At 34.2% G+C, this 17,500-nt stretch overlaps 1 protein-coding gene across 16 annotated transcripts in view; it reads right to left on the minus strand.

Moving 5' to 3' along the window:
* Window positions 1-17,500, minus strand: part of LOC144977600 (F-actin-uncapping protein LRRC16A-like) — a 69,447-nt gene that overhangs the window by 14,495 nt on the left and 37,452 nt on the right. For 9 of the 16 annotated variants that reach the window (XR_013646349.1, XM_078922982.1, XM_078922989.1 and 6 more), the window contains 7 exons: window positions 15,352-15,421; window positions 9,197-9,262; window positions 7,069-7,218; window positions 5,234-5,447; window positions 3,615-3,701; window positions 2,282-2,441; window positions 54-327 (listed from right to left, as the gene is read on the minus strand). Coding sequence is in view for 14 of the 16 variants with exons in the window: in XM_078922982.1 (XP_078779108.1) it covers window positions 54-327; window positions 2,282-2,441; window positions 3,615-3,701; window positions 5,234-5,447; window positions 7,069-7,218; window positions 9,197-9,262; window positions 15,352-15,421 (1,021 nt within the window). In the remaining 2 variants the exon portion in view is untranslated. The remainder of the gene's footprint in view (window positions 1-53; window positions 328-2,281; window positions 2,442-3,614; window positions 3,702-5,233; window positions 5,448-7,068; window positions 7,219-9,196; window positions 9,263-15,351; window positions 15,422-17,500) is intronic. The other 7 variants (XR_013646350.1, XM_078922983.1, XM_078922991.1 and 4 more) reach the window with 1 other exon arrangement.

Below are 17,500 nucleotides of genomic sequence, written 5' to 3' on the forward strand. Positions count from 1 at the left end.
AGGAGAAGGTTAACCAAACACATACTAAATATATGGACAGGGTAGAATAATACCTTTTTTATTGTTCTTTTCATCTTCCAAAGTACTGTCTTCTCTCTCTGCCAAAGCTGGGGCTTTAGCCTGCTCTTTCTTCTCCTTGGAAGGTGGGAGAATCGCACTTTTCTCAGCATTGCTAGCTCTCTCCCTTGGAGGTCTGACTGGACTCGGGTGTTTCTCTTTCAAGCTTGGAGCAGAGGACTTCTCTGGAGTATCAGCTGTTGTCTTTTTAATCGAACGATCTTCTTTATGGGCAGATTCAGAAGCAGCACTTGCGTTTTCCTTTACACTCTTTGAAAGACAAGAGAAGAATAAAATATTGTAAAACTGTAACATTTATTTTTTTTCAACCTTTATGACTTTAACCATAGATTCGTATTACAAGGAGACATTCAAACAACCTTTTTCTGTGCACATTCTTTACACTAGAGATTTGTGATGCAGCTATATGGTCTTGTAGTATGACAGTGCTTTCGAATCGGAAGGTCCTGGATTCGAGTCCCACTCTGACCAATGGGGGGGGGGGGGGGGGGGGGGGGGGGGGGGGGGGGGGGGGGGGGGGGCTTGCTTGGTGGTCATGAATTTTGAACCCAAATATGGGTTGTGTTGTGTGTTGTGTGTGTGTGTGTGTGTGTGTGCTTGTGTCTGTGAATGAGTATGTTTCAGCCAAAGTAATTTGTAATTTAAGCGCTTAAGGTTTTCGAGTTTATAGCTATATATATTTTATATATTAATATTATTAATATTATTATTATTATTATTATTATTATTAATTATTATTATTATTATTATTATTATTATTATTATTATTATTATTATTATTATTATTATTATATTATTATTATTATTTATTATTATTATTATTTATTATTATTATATTATTATTATTTATTATTATTTATTTATTATTATTATTATTATTATTATTATTATTATTATTATTATTATTATTATTATTATTATTATTATTATTATTATTATTATTATTATTATTATTATTATTATTATTATATGATTTGTTTGACCATTTCTTATTTTTCATAGCTCTTGTATTATCTGTCATTTCATGATGATGCAATCCACAGCTTCTGACAGACTAGTATTTAATTAAGAATTTTATGTCTCAATTAAAAGGACCATCCATACCAGTCGCTTCGTTTTTGCAGAAGAAAGAAAGAGTTGTTAGAATGCTTTAGTGAAAATGGAGAGGCTTCGTATGGGAACAAAACAGACAATGGACGTTTCGGGTATAAACCCTTCGTCAGCACAACAATACACAAATAAACGTGGAAAACAAATATTTATATTTTATTTGTTTTCCATGTTTACTTGTGTATTGTTGTGCTGACGAAGGGTTTGTACCCGAAACATCCATTGTCTGTTTTATTCCCATACGAAGCCTCTCCATTTTCACTCTTTCATTAGTATTTTACGATCACCGGCTTCAGGCAGCCCTACCGTTTTCTACTTAAGAATGCATTACTACTAATGTCTATGCATATCTAGTTACAATAGCTTCATCATAGTCCATGGCAAAATGATCATCAATCCGAATTTGATGGTTTCCATAAGGCATAATATTGTTGCTTATATTTTGACGTATTTTGACATTTCAAAAAGTTGCTGCCCTGGCACTTTTTTTTTTCTTTCTCCCTCGAGCATTTCAGACTGACTAACACCTTCAATACATACAACTTTTATATCAACAGCACTTCTACTTTTTAATTTATTTTTTTTAGCCATATAACATACAAGTATTTACACCCATCAATAATCATAATTTTGTTAGCTGCAAGTATTTGAATTACACCATTCTGACACAAGGTGTGGGGGGGGGGGGGGGGGGGGGGGGGGGGGTCCCAATAGCTCAGTTGGTAGAGTACTTGCTTCACACACAAAAAGGCCGAGATTGATCCCCAGTTGCAGACGAAATTATTTTGGCAGTGATTGGATAGCTGGGTCTGTTAGAGATCTGGTGGAAAGCACTATCCAAAAGGTAACAAGCAATTGCTATTGTATATTTTACCTTATAGAAACCGGCATAAACTCTGGCTCCAGAGCCCCTAATGTCTCAGAAGGACTAAAAAAATAATAATTCTGACAACAAGAGATGAAGTGAGTAGAAAAGTGCCAGAAGACAATAGAGAATTTTAAAAAATTTCGCGGCGGTGATGGGGGTTTGAACCCGCGATCTTATTGGTACGACAACTCCGCCAAATTAATAATTAATAATTCTGACACAAACCTCCAGAGATTTTTCCAAGTCTTTTGATTCTGACACTGTTGCAGCGGCATCCTTCTTGGGCTCTCCACTCTCCAACACTGGTGGCGTTTCAGAGACACTCGGCCGTTTCTTCTCGTCCTTTTTCTTGAAAATGTTTGTGATGCCACTAGAGAAGGAATGGCTTTAATTCGGCAAGGCGGGGTGGCGGGGGGTGGGGGGGGGGGGGAGTGGAGAAAAGATTGGATTAAATTTAAACTTCACTTTGGTTAGAACGTATTCTATAATATCCTAAAAAAAAACAATTCTCTTATGTACTGAAGCGGTTATTATAAATTAATAACAACAATAATAATGATGATGGTGATGATGATATTAATAATAATAATAACAACAATAACGTAATAATACCAATAATAATAATGATAATAACAATAATAATAATAATAATAATAATAATAATAATAATAATAAAAATAATAATAAATATAAGTGTGATATTGATGATGATGATGATGATGATGATGATGAAGATGATGATGACGATGATAAAGATGTTAATGATAATTATAATAATCATGATGATGATAAAAAAAATAATGATGATAGTAGTGGTGTTGGTGATGAGAATGATGATCACAACAACAATAACAAAATAACGATCAAGATGATAGTGATGATAAATAACATCAATGACACTCTTTATCCTACACAGAAGAAAAAAAAATTATATAGCTCAAATGCATCGTAATTCAAACTTTCAATAAAATATCAAAATAAATGACAATTTGGATTTCGAAATTTCACTAAATTTAAACCTTAGCATAAAACTGACATGGCGGGTTTTTGCAACAACAAAAAATATCCCAAATTTTGCAAGCAATATCTCAAATTCTAGCTAAAAACAGCAAAATTTGCACAGAAAAAAATGCAAAAGGTTTGCAAAAAATTTGCGATTTATTTTCTTAAAAACCAATAATTAGTTCATGAAAGAGAAAGGTATTTGTTTGTTTGTTTTTAAGGGTTTCACAGCAACAAACGTAAGGTCATATCAGCGCCAGTAAAAAGGAAGAAAATGAGATAGTTAAAAAAAAACTACTCTTGATTAATTATCTTTCACATTCTAAACGAGCTATCAAATTAAAAGAAAAAAATTGTTGTTTTTTTTTTTTTTTATTTCTTTCCAAAATCTCGAAAATTTGCAAAAATTTGCAAAAAAAAATTGCAGATTTTCAGATTGCAGTGCAAAATCAGTGATATTTTTAGATTTTGTGCAGCCATGAGCAAAATGCAAAAATCTGCCATGCCATGCCAGATATATAAAATAAAAAGTGGAATTTGTATCTCATTCACGTACCTTTTCTTCTCCTTCTCCGGCTTGTCTTCCTTACTTTTTCCTTTAATAAAACTCATGGGAGACCATTTCTTGCTTTCTGGTTTACTGCTTAGAAATCAAAGAGAAAAAAAAAACAAAACAAAAAAAAAAAAAAAAAAAAAAAATTCTTTAAAAAAAAATTCATCCAAATATTCAAGTATCAGAAAATTAACAAGTTGAAAATCAATGCTATGCTCCATTATTCATAACAATGTGAAATTGAATGTAAACTTTAAATCAATTTTATATACGAAAACAGATAAAATGAATGTTTCGGGTTTCCCCTTTATCAACAAAACAGGATGAATGAAACACTACAGACGAATTGTGGTGTTTCGTTCATCCTGTTTTGTTGATAAAGGGGAAACCCAAAACGTCCATTTTATCTGTTTTCGTATATTATTAAATTGAAGCTTAGATTCAATTTCACTTTGTTATTTATTTCTTCGAGCTTCGAGCAAGCAGCAACATTTACAAGCTCCATTATTCAACATTTATGTATCTAGGAATAAATATTTATGTATATCGACAAAAAGATAAAGGAGTACAAAAATTCACAATAGAAATGAGAGTACCTAATGTGAAAATTATCCTATAGCATGAAATAGTAATTGTTAGCTACCCTACGGATAGGACACTAGTCTATAGCAAAGTACTTTCTGCCAGACCCAGCCACCCTATCTATGCTGGGTGGACGTTTCATTTTGAATATTTCATTCAGTGTTGTTGTTTTTGTTGGAAATATTGTGTGTATGTGTGTGTGTGTGTTTTTTGTTTGATTTTTTTGTTTTTGTTTGTTTTTTTGGGAGGGGGGGGGGGGGTTTAAGCTATTACAGCAGTTTTTCTTTCTTTTTTTTTTTTTGTTCTTTTTGAAAAAAAAAAAAAAAAATATCATCCCTCAAATTAATTTTCACATTTCTCACACTCTCTCTCTCACCTCCCTTCGTCCTGCTTCCCTGCTTTGCCATCGGCCTTTTTCGGATGGGAGCCTTCCTCCTTTGATGTGGATATTTTATGACTGCTTATAATATTGTGTGTGTGTGTGTGTGTGTGTGTGTGTGTGTGTGTGTGTGTGTGTGTGTGTGTGTGTGTGTGTCTGTGTGTGTGTGTAAGAGAGGTTTTTTTGTTTGTTTTTTTGGGTTTTTTTTTTTGTTTTCTTTTTGTTGGGGGGGGGGGGGGGGGTGTTAAGCTATTACAGCAGTTTTTCTTTCTTTTTTTGTTCTTTTTGAAAAAAAAAAAATGTAATCATCCCTCAAATTAATTTTCACATTTCTCACTCTCTCTCTCACCTCCCTTCGTCCTGCTTCCCTGCTTTGCCATCGGGCTTTTTCGGATGGGAGCCTTCCTCCTTTGATGTGGATATTTTATGACTGCTTATAATATTGTGTGTGTGTGTGTGTGTGTGTGTGTGTGTGTAAGAGAGGTTTTTTTGTTTGTTTTTTTTGGTTTTTTTTTTTTGTTTTCTTTTGTTGGGGGAGGGGGGGGGGGGTGTTAAGCTATTACAGCAGTTTTTCTTTCTTTTTTTGTTCTTTTTGAAAAAAAAAAAATGTAATCATCCCTCAAATCAACTAATTCCACATTTCACTCTCTCTCTCTCTCACCTCCCTTCGTCCTGCTTCCCTGCTTTGCCATCGGGCTTTGTCGGATGGGAGCCTTCCTCCTTTGATGTGGATATTTTACGACTGCCTTTAGTAGAGGAGGACGAGGAGGGGGCGGCGGGTTCTGTGACTTCCACTTTGGGAAGAAGAGACGAGGCAACCGTTCCGGAGAGCAATCCATTTTCAGGGACCACACTGAGTTCCATTTCAGTAGACCCTGATGTGTTATAAAAGAAAAGAAAAAAATGTTTTAAAAATTTAAAAAAAATTAAATTAGTTGATGGAAATGTTGAAATATGTGACCCACCATATCTTAATGGGACCACACCGAGTTCCATTTCAGTAGACCCTGACGCGTTATAACAGAAAAGAAAAAAATGTTTTAAAAATAAAAAAAAATAAATTAGTTGATGGAAATGTTGATATATGTGACCCACCATATCTTAATGGTATCACATCAGGATAAGTCGGACTATGAAATATAATTTTTTTTAAAAACATCTTCCACTCTGGGAAGAAGAGACGAGGCAGCAGTTCCAGAGGGCAATCCATTTTCAGGGACCACACCGAGTTCCATTTCAGTAGATCCTGATGTGTTATAAACAAAGAAAAATGTTTGTTTGTTTTTAGGTGTTTAACGGCGCTTTCGACACTATTTAGGTCATTTAAGCGCCCGTTTCTGTCTTTTATCAATTTTCATCAGCCTTGAGGGGCCATAGCTGCTTAAAACGTGTACTGTTGTAATAAAATTTTTATAAAATCATAATAGTTACATGTTTGTTTTAAAAATATCTATTTACAATTTCTGCAGGAGTTCACATTCCTGCAGATACTTTAAAATTGTAAGCGGATCGACCGACTGGAACAGAGACTTCAAGTCCCTGTTTTCATAATGTTGTGACTTTATTTGTTCTAACTCTGTACATTCAATTAAAATATGTTGAACTGTGAGGTCACAGTTACACTTTAAAAATAAAAAATTAAATTAGTTGATGGAAATGTTGATATATGTGACTCACCATATCTTAATGGTATCACATCAGGATAAGTCAGACTACGAAATATACATTTTTTTAAAACACCTTGAGCTCTTATATTAGTTTATCCTGGTTTCTATAGCGTGAAACGAATTATAGCAATTACTTGCTACCCTTGCTTTGGACAGGATGTTACTCTATTGCAAAGTACTTTCTGTCATATCGATTAGACCCAGCTACCCAATCACTGCTGGGTTGTCAAAATAAATCTTCTCACACAGCTTTACATAAAAAGGCATTTTATATATATAATATATATATATATATATATATATATATATATATATATATATATATATATATATATATATATATATATATATATATATATATATATCAAAGTGCTTAAGTACTGCTGAAAAGAAAGCTCTTTCTCTCTTCTTTTGTTTATTTGCTACTTGATAATAAAAAAAAAAAAATTATTTTTAATCGGCTTATGAATCAATTATTTCGTGATGTTGTCTTCCAAAGTGGACCTTGCATATTTTTTTTTAGGATCACAATGTTGTCACAAATAAGGCTTAAAAGATTTTTTATTTTTCTTTCTTTCTCTACTTACTTACTTACTTATCCAAACCAGCGACCACCTGAGCTCTAGCCCTTCGGTCTTTCTTCCTTTCTCTAATTTCCCTATTCAATTCCTATCATACTTTCACTGACCCGTGTCAAGGATGGGCCTCGTGGGCCTGACACACTAGGGGGGCCTGGGCCTGCTCTTTGTGACACATAAGGCTTAAAAGATTTTTATTTTTATTTCTTTCTCTAATTTCCCTATTCAATTCCTATCATACTTTCACTGACCTGTGTCAAGGATGGGCCTCGTGGGCCTCACACACTTGGGGGGCCTGGGCCTGCTCTTCGTGACGTGCGTCAAAGGTTTGCTGGTCGTCGACAGGGAAGGCAGGTCTTCGAAATCTGCCAGTTTCTCTGTGGAACCCACTGGTGTGTTCTCTGGTTGGGGAGAAAAAGAAATAATTTAGAAAATTAGAATTGGTGTCACAAACAGCTTTAAGATAAGATAAGATAAGATAAGATAAGATAAGATAAGATAAGATAAGATAAGATAAGATAAGATAAGATAAGATAAGATAAGATAAGATAAGATAAGATAAGATAAGATAAGATATATTTTATTCATCAAAAAAAATGGAAATTCGTTTACAGACGTGGCATGCATGAAAGACAATATAACAATTTGAGGATCCTGATAGCTCAGTTGGTAGCGCACTCGCTTCACACTCAAAGGGACCGAGATCGAGTCCGGGTGCAGTCGAGATTTTTTTTCTGACCCCCCCCCCCCTCCTCCCCAGTCCACCCAGCTGTGAATGGGTAGCTGAATCTGTTAGATTTGGCTGAAAGTACTTTGCAATAGACTAGCGTCCTATCCAAAGGATAGCAAGCAATTGCTATTGTTCATTTCACGCTATAGAAACCGGGATAAATTCTGGCTCCATGGGCCGAATGGCTCTGACGGAGTTCTTTCTTTCTTTTTTCTTTTAATAACAAATTAGTGAGTAAGGAACTGGTGTAAAATAAAGATCTGAAAAAGTGTGTATGAAAGAGTGGTAGACAAAGAAAGAAAGAAAAAGTACAAGAAAGAAAACATCCTTTAAAAAATCAACCTGCATCGACTGAAGATGGAACGACAGACCTCCTGAATACCCATACGACTGTTTCATATTACACACTTTTTCAGATCTTTAAAACAACACTAGGTGGTCTTGCAGTATGACAGTCAACTTCAAATCAGTTAGTACTCGTAGTTAGTCAGTGGTTTAAAATGAGCTTTTATATAGCGCAATATCCACTAAACGTGCTCAAAGCGCTTTACAAGGGGTCCCTGGCCCAACAGCAACACTTAACTCTAGGACGCAACATGTCGCCTGTTAGGCGATATTGCAATTTTTTCGGACAGAGACAACGCTGTTAACACCAGGTACTCATTTTACACCTGAGTACGGGGAGAGAACGTGAATAAAGAGCCTTTTCCAAGGACTCAACTATACGCCGAGCAAGGCATCTTATGGCTCTGAACAAATAGGACTCAAGTAACAACGTGACATGCACTGCCTCTGTCTGAAAGATCTTCATAAGTTTAACTTTAAAAAGTGAACTTCTACAACAAGGCAGAGCATAAAAGCATCTCATTAACTCTCTCCTTACCACCAACAGCAAAATCGTCACATTTGTTATGACACAATATACATTTTTTCTTATTCAGAGTTATTTTGTACATCACAATGATCTTTGTTTAATTCATAAGAACATAAAGTTGTTTTGTAGAAAGATTGTTTGAGTTTTAAAAATCAATTTTTCTGCTGGTTAAGCCTGCCATTTTGGGAAAATACTACTGAAAATGATCGGTAAGGAGAGAGTTAATTCCATCTCTATGAAAATTAACAAGTTGTTTAAGCTTTTAGCATCAAAATCAAAATACCCAAGCGTCAAAAATATTTCAGATCGTCAGAAATCTTAAATCCCTGTCAAAATGCCGCCTTCAGATCTTGTAACTTGTAATCAATTAAGGCACAGATTTAAGTTGACGGCTAAAATAATGTTATCCAATTGATTGACAGATAGTGAACAAATTGCAAACATGCCACACAAAAAAAATGACAAGAACATGAGAGAGAGAGAGAAAGAAAGAGAGAGAGAGAGAGAGAGAGAGAGAGAGAGAGAGAGAGAGAGGAGAGAGAGAGAGAGTAGGAGAGAGAGAGAGAGAGAGCCAGACAGAGAGAGAGAGAGCTAGAGAGAGAGACAGAGAGAGACTCGCAGAGAGTGTGACAAAGATAGAGAGAGACAGAGAGAGATGCAAAAAGAGACAGAGAGAGATAAGAAAGAGAGAGAGATAGAGAGAGAGAGAGAGAGCGAGAGAGAGAGAGAGAGAGAGAGAGAGAGAGAGAGAGAGAGAGAAAGATAGCTTCATCACCTTGACTAAGATCTTTTAGTTTCTCCTGTACTTGCCAAGTGGATGCCATACTGATTGCCTCATGACCTACAGGGATAAACACAATGAATATAGAATAACAAAATATACCATATTTCTACACTATCCAATGTTAAAAACGTGGATGTTCGCAGATAACAATCATGAGGACAGAGGCAGATTTATAGCACGTGCATATAAGTAATCGGCTATGTGGTCTTGTAGTATGACACTCGCTTTCGGATCGGAAGGTCCTGGGTTCGAGCCTCACTGGGTGCATAGTCGAGTCTTTGGAAAAGGCTCTTTACTCACATTCTCTCACAGTACTCAGGTGTAAAATGAGTACCTGGCTGTTGACAGCATTGTCTCTGTAATATCGCCTAACAGATGTCATGTTTTGTTCTACATGTTATGTGTTACTGTTGGTCAGGGACCCTTGTAAAGCGCTTTGAGCACATTTAGTGGATATTGCGCTGTATAAAGCTCAATAACAATGGAGTGAAAAATTATGAATGTATGAAGTAACATCCTATTCGATAACATATTTTGCTCTGGCAAAATGAGCAACAATTTAAATTATCTCATATTATGTGTCAAATATGGGGTCACAATAGCTATTGTGAAGAGAGCACTCGCTTCACATCCAGACACAATTCGATTTCAGTTGACGTCGAGATTTTTTCCTGATCCCCCTGTCCATTCAGAAGTGATCAGGTAGCTGGGTCTGTTAAATCTGGCAAAAAGTACTTTGCGATAGACTAGCATCCTATCCAAAGGGTAGTAAGTAAGCAATTGCCTTATGGCTCTAAACATGTCAAATAAAAATTGAAATAATTCAATAAGGCCTTAGGCTTGTTTCATTGAACTTTGATTCAATATTGTATGATTAACTCACTCAATCCTATAGAATTTTGCTACTTTTCAAAATTGGGAAAAAACGTATTAAAAATGAGCTAGTGGACAGATAGTTTTATTCAAATACCATCATTAACATGTAAAAATGAAAAACAATAGCTTTGATACTTCGCCTGTAATTTGTCTCAGGAAAATGTAATAAATAGGAATGGGGTAAAAGTAACCCGGACAGGTAAACAACGGATATAGTCGGTGTTAGGGTTGAGTGAGTTAAATATCCACAAATGTGACCCATCTACTCAAATCGGTATTGTGTCAGGGAAGAGGGGCAATCAAGATGATAAAAAAGTGAATTCTTTGTATTAAGATATTGACTTTAATTTTTTTTTAGTTCTCAATTTAACCCTTCCCTTACCAGCCATTTTCAAGATTTTTCCCAAAACTCATCACCCAACTAACACAAAAATATATTTTTTATCACTTAAACACAAGAGCAGATAAACAATTTCTTTTAATTTTATGATTTACAAAAGATATTTGAATAAGAAAAATGTTGGTTGTATCGCAACGAATGTGACGATTTTTCTGTGGGTGGTAAGGAGAGGGTTAAACTATAAACTTCTCTCCATCTAAAATTTTAAAAAGAACTGTCCAACTTAACTCTTTCAGCACCATTGGCCACAGTGTGCGGCCAGAGCAGAATCTGTCCTACTAGCCAATGACCGCACTGTGCGGCCAGAGCAGAATCTGTCCTACTAGCCAATGACCGCACTGTGCAGCCGATCTTGAAAGGCAAAAACAATAATGTAATCCAATCCAACTTTCTACAAAATTACTAACAATTGAACTAATAGTATCATTACTTTCATCAGAACATTCAATTGGCCCTAGGGGGGTATTTTAATTGAGATTTTGCACCGAATTCGAATGTCGCTTTGTCTAATCTTGTCATTCTCATGCTGCCTCAATCAGGTGTCAGCTATTTTGAGACAGAAATCCATTTATAACCTCAGCACTCAAAGACTTAATCATGTAAAATTGGAAAAAATGATATTTTAAAATGTTAAGAATTATTATAAATAAATAATATTCAATTTGAACAGGGTTTTTTTCCCTTTTGGTCTGGTTGTTTAGCTGAAACAAAAATATATAAATATTACATTCGACAAGAGAGAATCTTTCTCTATTGACATGCACAGGATGGGGATTAAACCGCAGCCATCGTTATGTTACAGCCTGATACTGAAATCCAAAAGGATTGGCAGTTTGACGTCATTATTTGGTTTTTGCACTGCTTAGTGAGTTGTCGTTAGTAGTGCTCATGGAAACAAGTTATATCATTGGTTGAACTATTGAATACAACTCACGATTTGCTTTCTTTTGTGGCAAAAGACTGGCATTTTGACGTCATTTTTTGGTCAGTGTCAGGCCATAACTTTACGAAGGCCACGATTTAACTCTCTCCTTACCAACTATTTTTAGAATTTCTCCCGAAAATTCACTCCCATCCAACACAAGAATAGACTTTTCTTACTCAAACAAAAAAGGAACAAGATAGCTCTACAACACAGTGTTTAGTATTTATAGCTGTAATCAAAGCATTTCCTTTACATTTTGTGACGTACAAGAAAATTCAGGATGAGAAAATTGTCGGTTGCATCGTAACGAGTTTGACCAATTTCCTAAGGGTGGTAAGGAGAGGGTTAAAGAGTAGTAATGAGTCAATAAAATAACCTGTGCCTTGGTTTGTGTGTGTGTGTGTGTGTGTGTGTGTGTGTGTGTGTGTGTGTGTGTTCTAATACTGATGCTTCTTTTCTTTTTAAGGGGGGGGGGGGTGATTTTGCAAAGAAACAGATTAAATCAAATTGTAATTTGCTTTTAACTGTCTGATTCTATTGTCATTACTGACTATCATAGACATTCCTGCTCTGAGACAAAATCGTGTGAATGAATGAGAGTGCATGTATATGTGTGTGTGTGAGAGAGAAAGAGAGAGAGAGAGAGAGAGAGAGAGAGAGAGAGAGAGAGAGAGAGAAATGCAGATAGAGATATATATAGAGAGAGATTGAACGAAAGGCAGAGGGGATAGGGGAAGGAATAGGGATAATCATTCTGTCATGCTGCAGTGTCGGTAAAGGCAAGGGTAGACAGAATCATGTTGTAAAACCTTCACCATTTCAAGAAATCAATGATAAAATCCTTGCTGAGCAGTGTTGAAATGGGACAAAATATGTGAGGCAGGGCAAAGTAAAATAAGTAGACCATCCATTTTAGTGGAGGCCGAGTAGAGAGAGAGAGAGAGAGAGAGAGAGAGAGAGAGAGAGAGAGAGAGAGAGAGAGAGAGAGAGAGAGAGAGAGAGAGAGGACAGAGAGGGAGAGCACAAAGAGAAAGAAAGGGAGAGAAAGAGAATAAGAGAGAAACAAAGAGTGAGAGAGAGAGAGAGAGAGAGAGAGAGAGAGAGAGAGAGAGAGAGAGAAACAGATACACAAGAGTGAGAGAGACAGAAAGAGAGAGAGAGAAGAAGAAGAAGAAGGAGACAACCCCAATTGTGTTGTTACTAAATCAAAATCATGATGCAAAAATCAAAGTAAAAAGGAATTTTAAAATACCTTCACCAATTAAACTTAAACAATTTCCTGATTACAATAGGTTTGTGGGGGGTGGGGGGGGTTTTGTAAAATTTATTCCCTTTTTATTCATTGGTCTGATCACAACATCCTTAATACCTCGAGTAATGTACAAAGAATGGATAAAGAGCTTAAAAAAAAAAAAAGGACAAAATATTTTAAAAGATGGGGCATTTCGGGCTCAAATCTCTTCTTCAGCCAATTACTAAAATCAGTTAAAACAGTATTACTTCACGTTTAATACGTTTTTTCCCTGTTTAGCTAGATTTAATATGAAGTATTAACGTTTTGGGGGGCAAAGTGACCGAGTGGTTAAGGCATTGCACTGTGACCCGGAAGGTCCTGGGTTCGAGCCCTGCTTCGGGCATTTTCATTTTTTATCCTTGGGCAAGATTATTAACTCCCAATTTGCTCACTTGTACAACATGGGTGATTCCTGTTGACATCAGACATCTTGTTTGATGAATTATCTAAATTCCTTCGTGGATTGCCTTGGCGACGATATCTTATGGTGTCGTGGCGGAAAGGGCATAATTTTATTTTTTAATCACAGTTTTAACCGTTTTTTTGTCATTGTCAATCGCATTTTCTTATTGATAAGTAAATTATACGTTTTATTTTTTGATTCCATTTTGTGGAATGTCAATTTCAATTTGTAAAACTTGCATAGTTAGTGTGTGCGACTGTTGTGTGTGTCTGTTTGGTTCCGTACGAGTCTGTTTATGGTTTGATAAGTATATTGTAAAGCACTTTGAGGCTTCGGTGTTTAGCGCTATAAAAGAACACTTATTATTATTATTATTATTATTATTATTATTATTATTATTATTATTATTATTGGCTGAAGGAGGTTTCTGAGCCAGAAAAATCCCATGTTTAATATTTGATTCTTTTTTGAAGCTATTGGATTGCTTTTTTGTAATAACTTTTGGCAGGTATTAGCTTCTGGTAGCTTAGTATTCATCATTATATATATATATATATATATATATATATTATATATATATATATAATATATATTATATATATATATATATATAAAATATATTAAATATATGTTAAATATATTAAATTTTATGCAACCAGTATTAAGGAAAGGTAAGTTTTATACCATTTTCGTTTGCAGGGTTTCAAAATAGTCCTGTGAAAAGCTATTATTGTATTCACATGTCTGTACAATTTCTTAATTTAATGGCAATTTTTAAAAAATATAATATAACCAAACATGCTGATCATTAAAGACACATATTTCCTTATTTCTTCGTCAACTTTTAAATAAAATTGCGGATTATTTTCAAATGTTAGTTTCATTTCAGTAAATATTCCCAATTTAAAAAGAAATAATTATAATAAAATTAATGCATGCAAATTGGTTTTCCCCAGAAAAAAAAAAAATTATCTTGACAAGAGATCAAAAATACCGGACAAGACATGAAAGAAAAGGTGAAAAAGAAACAAAGAAAAGGTTTTGAAAATAAAAAATAAAAAAACGATGTTGGTTCCATCCCACCAATTCAAGGAAATTTAACTCCCAGCATTCAAGTTTGGAACAAGTTTTTTGTTGTTTCACATCTCGAAGTAATGTAACTCCCACCATTTCAAGGAAATGTAACTCCAACCATTTCAAGGAAATGTAACTCCCACCATTTCAAAATGGGTACCTGACAATATACGCAGATTTTGGTATATAATCTCTTCAGTTCGCTCTTCTTCAGGAATGCTAGGTCTGCGTTTTTCTCGTTCTTTTTCAAACAAAAAAGAAGCAAAATACGTCAACAACAAAAAAAAGGGAAAAACAAAATACTAGAGATTTAAATGACACTATATTTGTTATCACTTCATGCTACTTTTATTTCACTTTCAACCACCGTCGGAAACAGCTTTTAGAAAGCAATGCAATGCCACCAAAGGTATTGAAACAATTCTTCCATTATCCATTTATGACCACAAAATAAAGAAAGAAAGAAAGAAAGAAAGAAAGAAAGAAAGAAAGACGGAAAGAAAGAAAGAAAGAAAGAAAGGAAGGAAGAAAGAAAGAAATAAAGAAAGAAAGAAAGAAAGAAAGAAAGAAAGAAAGAAAAAAAAGAAAGAAAGAAAGAAAGAAAAAAAAGAAAGAAAGAAAGAAAGAAAGACAGAAAGAAAGAAAGAAAGAAAAAAAGAAAGAAATAAAGAAAGAAAGAAAGAAAGAAAGAAAGAAAGAAATAAAGTAATAAATAGATAAATAAATATTTTTTTAAAAAAACAATAACAAATAAATAAATAAATATGAGAGATTGAAACTAATTTCGTAAAGGAAGTAACGCGTGGTGATGAATAGTTTAACAAATTTCAATTTGACAAAAAAAAAATTACCTGTGGCATAACCAATCAAATAATTGTTTCAGGTCATGGAACCAACTTTATTTTTATAGTTTTCTAAAAATAACTCCATACATAAAGTTGGTAGAGTGAACTATTTGCTTATATAATGTATATTGCATTGCTCATCCAAGATGGCCAAAACATTCCTTCAACGAAAGCCCAAAAAGTGAAATAATTTGCATAAATATAATGAACGTTGTATTGAAATGATAGTAAAAAAAAATAAATAAATAAATAAATAAATAAATAAATAAATAAATAAATAAAAATAAATAAATTTTTAAAAAATAAATTAAAAAATAAAGAACTCTTACCCATCGTTGACTGGGGGCGAGTCTTTCTGTTCCACATACTGTTTCGTTTTGTGCTCAGTTGCGGTGATGCCTATTGTTTGAAGAAAAAAAAGAAAAAAGGTGAAAATTATATATTAAAAATTAAAATCAAAGATCTTATTTCAGGTAATGGAAGTAAAAAGGAGGAAAAAGGAGGATAACGAAGAGGAAAGAGGATAAGAGTATTATTATTGGTTACATCAAAGAGGATAATATGGGTAAAAAATTTTAAAATAATAAACTAAAGTAAAGAAAATACAAGTATTGTCTCTGCAGTCATAAAGAAATCCACACAGTGTGTGCATTGTTAAAAAGCAAAGGCAAAATATACCAGATGACTTAAGATGTCAAAGACTGAATAATATCAACAACAAAAAAGTGTGAAGGACTAACAAAAAGTGCTGCATGGTGAAAAAAATTTCAAATCTTTGAAGTCAGTACAAATGTGACCCCTTGTCTCAAAACGGTATTATGTCGGGATGGACCAGGTGCTAAAAAGTCAAATTATAGTTAAACTGGTCAAAAATATGAAACATTGGTATTTAGCACAGTAAAATATAATATTCCTTCTCCTCTATAAAGCATATACACTCAACGTAAGCATGATATTTCTGGCTACAAATTCCATTTTCAGCATCTCTATCATCCCGACTTAATACCGTTTTGAGGCGAGAGCTCACAAATTTACAATCTTTCCTGAGAGAAGGCAATTTAAATATTAAAATATTTCTTAATTAGGGCCAAAACTACAGATATGACAGTACTAAAAAACTCATATTTTCTACAGGCCAAAGCGATACTAAGCTGCTAGAAGCTGTGGACTGCAAAAAGTAAAGAACAAAAAAAAAAAAGAATAATATAACAGCTTCCAAAAAGAACAAAATACCAAACATGGAACGTTTTGGGCTAAAATCCCTTCTTCAGCCAATAACAAAGACAATAAAAACATTCATTAATACATCACTTAAAATCTACATGTATTCATGTTTTTGTTATTGTTTTGTTTTTATAATTGGCTGAAAAAGGATTTTGAGCCGGAAATAATCCGTGTTTGTTCTTTTGTTCTTTATCAAAGCTGTTAATAATTCCTTTTTGTTCACTATTTTTTTACAGGTTTTATTTTATTTTTTTAAATTTTTTTTTTTTGCTAATACCTTCTCGACATCAGCCAGCACCATACCAGACACCTTTTATCATCACACCATCAGACTATCACACTGATGATACTACTACGTAAATATCCGGTGAATGTGATCAAAGAAAATATCAAATCGCAGCAGCAAGCTTTATATTATATGAGAGGCATAGAACACTGGTGCATAGATAGATAGAACTACATGATTCATAACTTTTTATACAAATTGCACATATTCATAACTTTCGACAAGATCTTAAGAGAGAAAAAAAAATATTTTAAAATTCAGCACTTTAAAAAAAAAACATTTTTTAATAAAAAGTTGAGCTTTATATAGCGCAATATCCACTAAATGTGCTCAAAGCGCTTTACAAGGGGTCCCTGGCCAACAGCAACATTTAACATGTAAGACGGGACATGACGCCTGTCAGGCGATATTACAATTTTTCGGACAAAGACAACACTGTTAACGGCCAGGTACTCATTTTACACCTGAGTACGGTGAGAGAATGTGAGTAAAGAGCCTTTTCCAAGGACTCAACTATGCCCCGAGCATTTTAAAAGGAAAAAAAATATATTTAAGCATTTAAAAAATATTCAATGGGAGAAAATATTGTGACCTTAAACTTAAAAGCATTTGTTTAAAGTAAAGATCTGAAAAATTGTATATGAAACAGTGTCAGACAAAACGGAGAGAAAAATACAAGAAAAGTTGAGGCAGGCTGATTTGTTGTGATGGTTTTTATTCTTGTATTTTCTCTATGCTTCGTCTGGCACTGTTTCATTCACACTTTTTCTGATCTTTAGTTTACACAACCAGTGCCCGCTCCCTAATTCTTAAATTAAATTTAAATTGAGCTTTTTATATAGAGCAATATCCACTAAACGTGCTCAAAGTGCTTCAACAAGTGGTCCCTGACCAACAGAAACACATAACATGTAGAATGAGGCGAGACATGACGCATGTCAGGCGACATTGCAATTTGTTTCCGACAT

Source organism: Berghia stephanieae, chromosome 7, assembly GCF_034508935.2.
Source record: "Berghia stephanieae isolate SIO BIC M18660-M18661 chromosome 7, UCSD_Bste_1.3, whole genome shotgun sequence".
Lineage (NCBI taxonomy): Eukaryota > Metazoa > Mollusca > Gastropoda > Nudibranchia > Aeolidiidae > Berghia > Berghia stephanieae.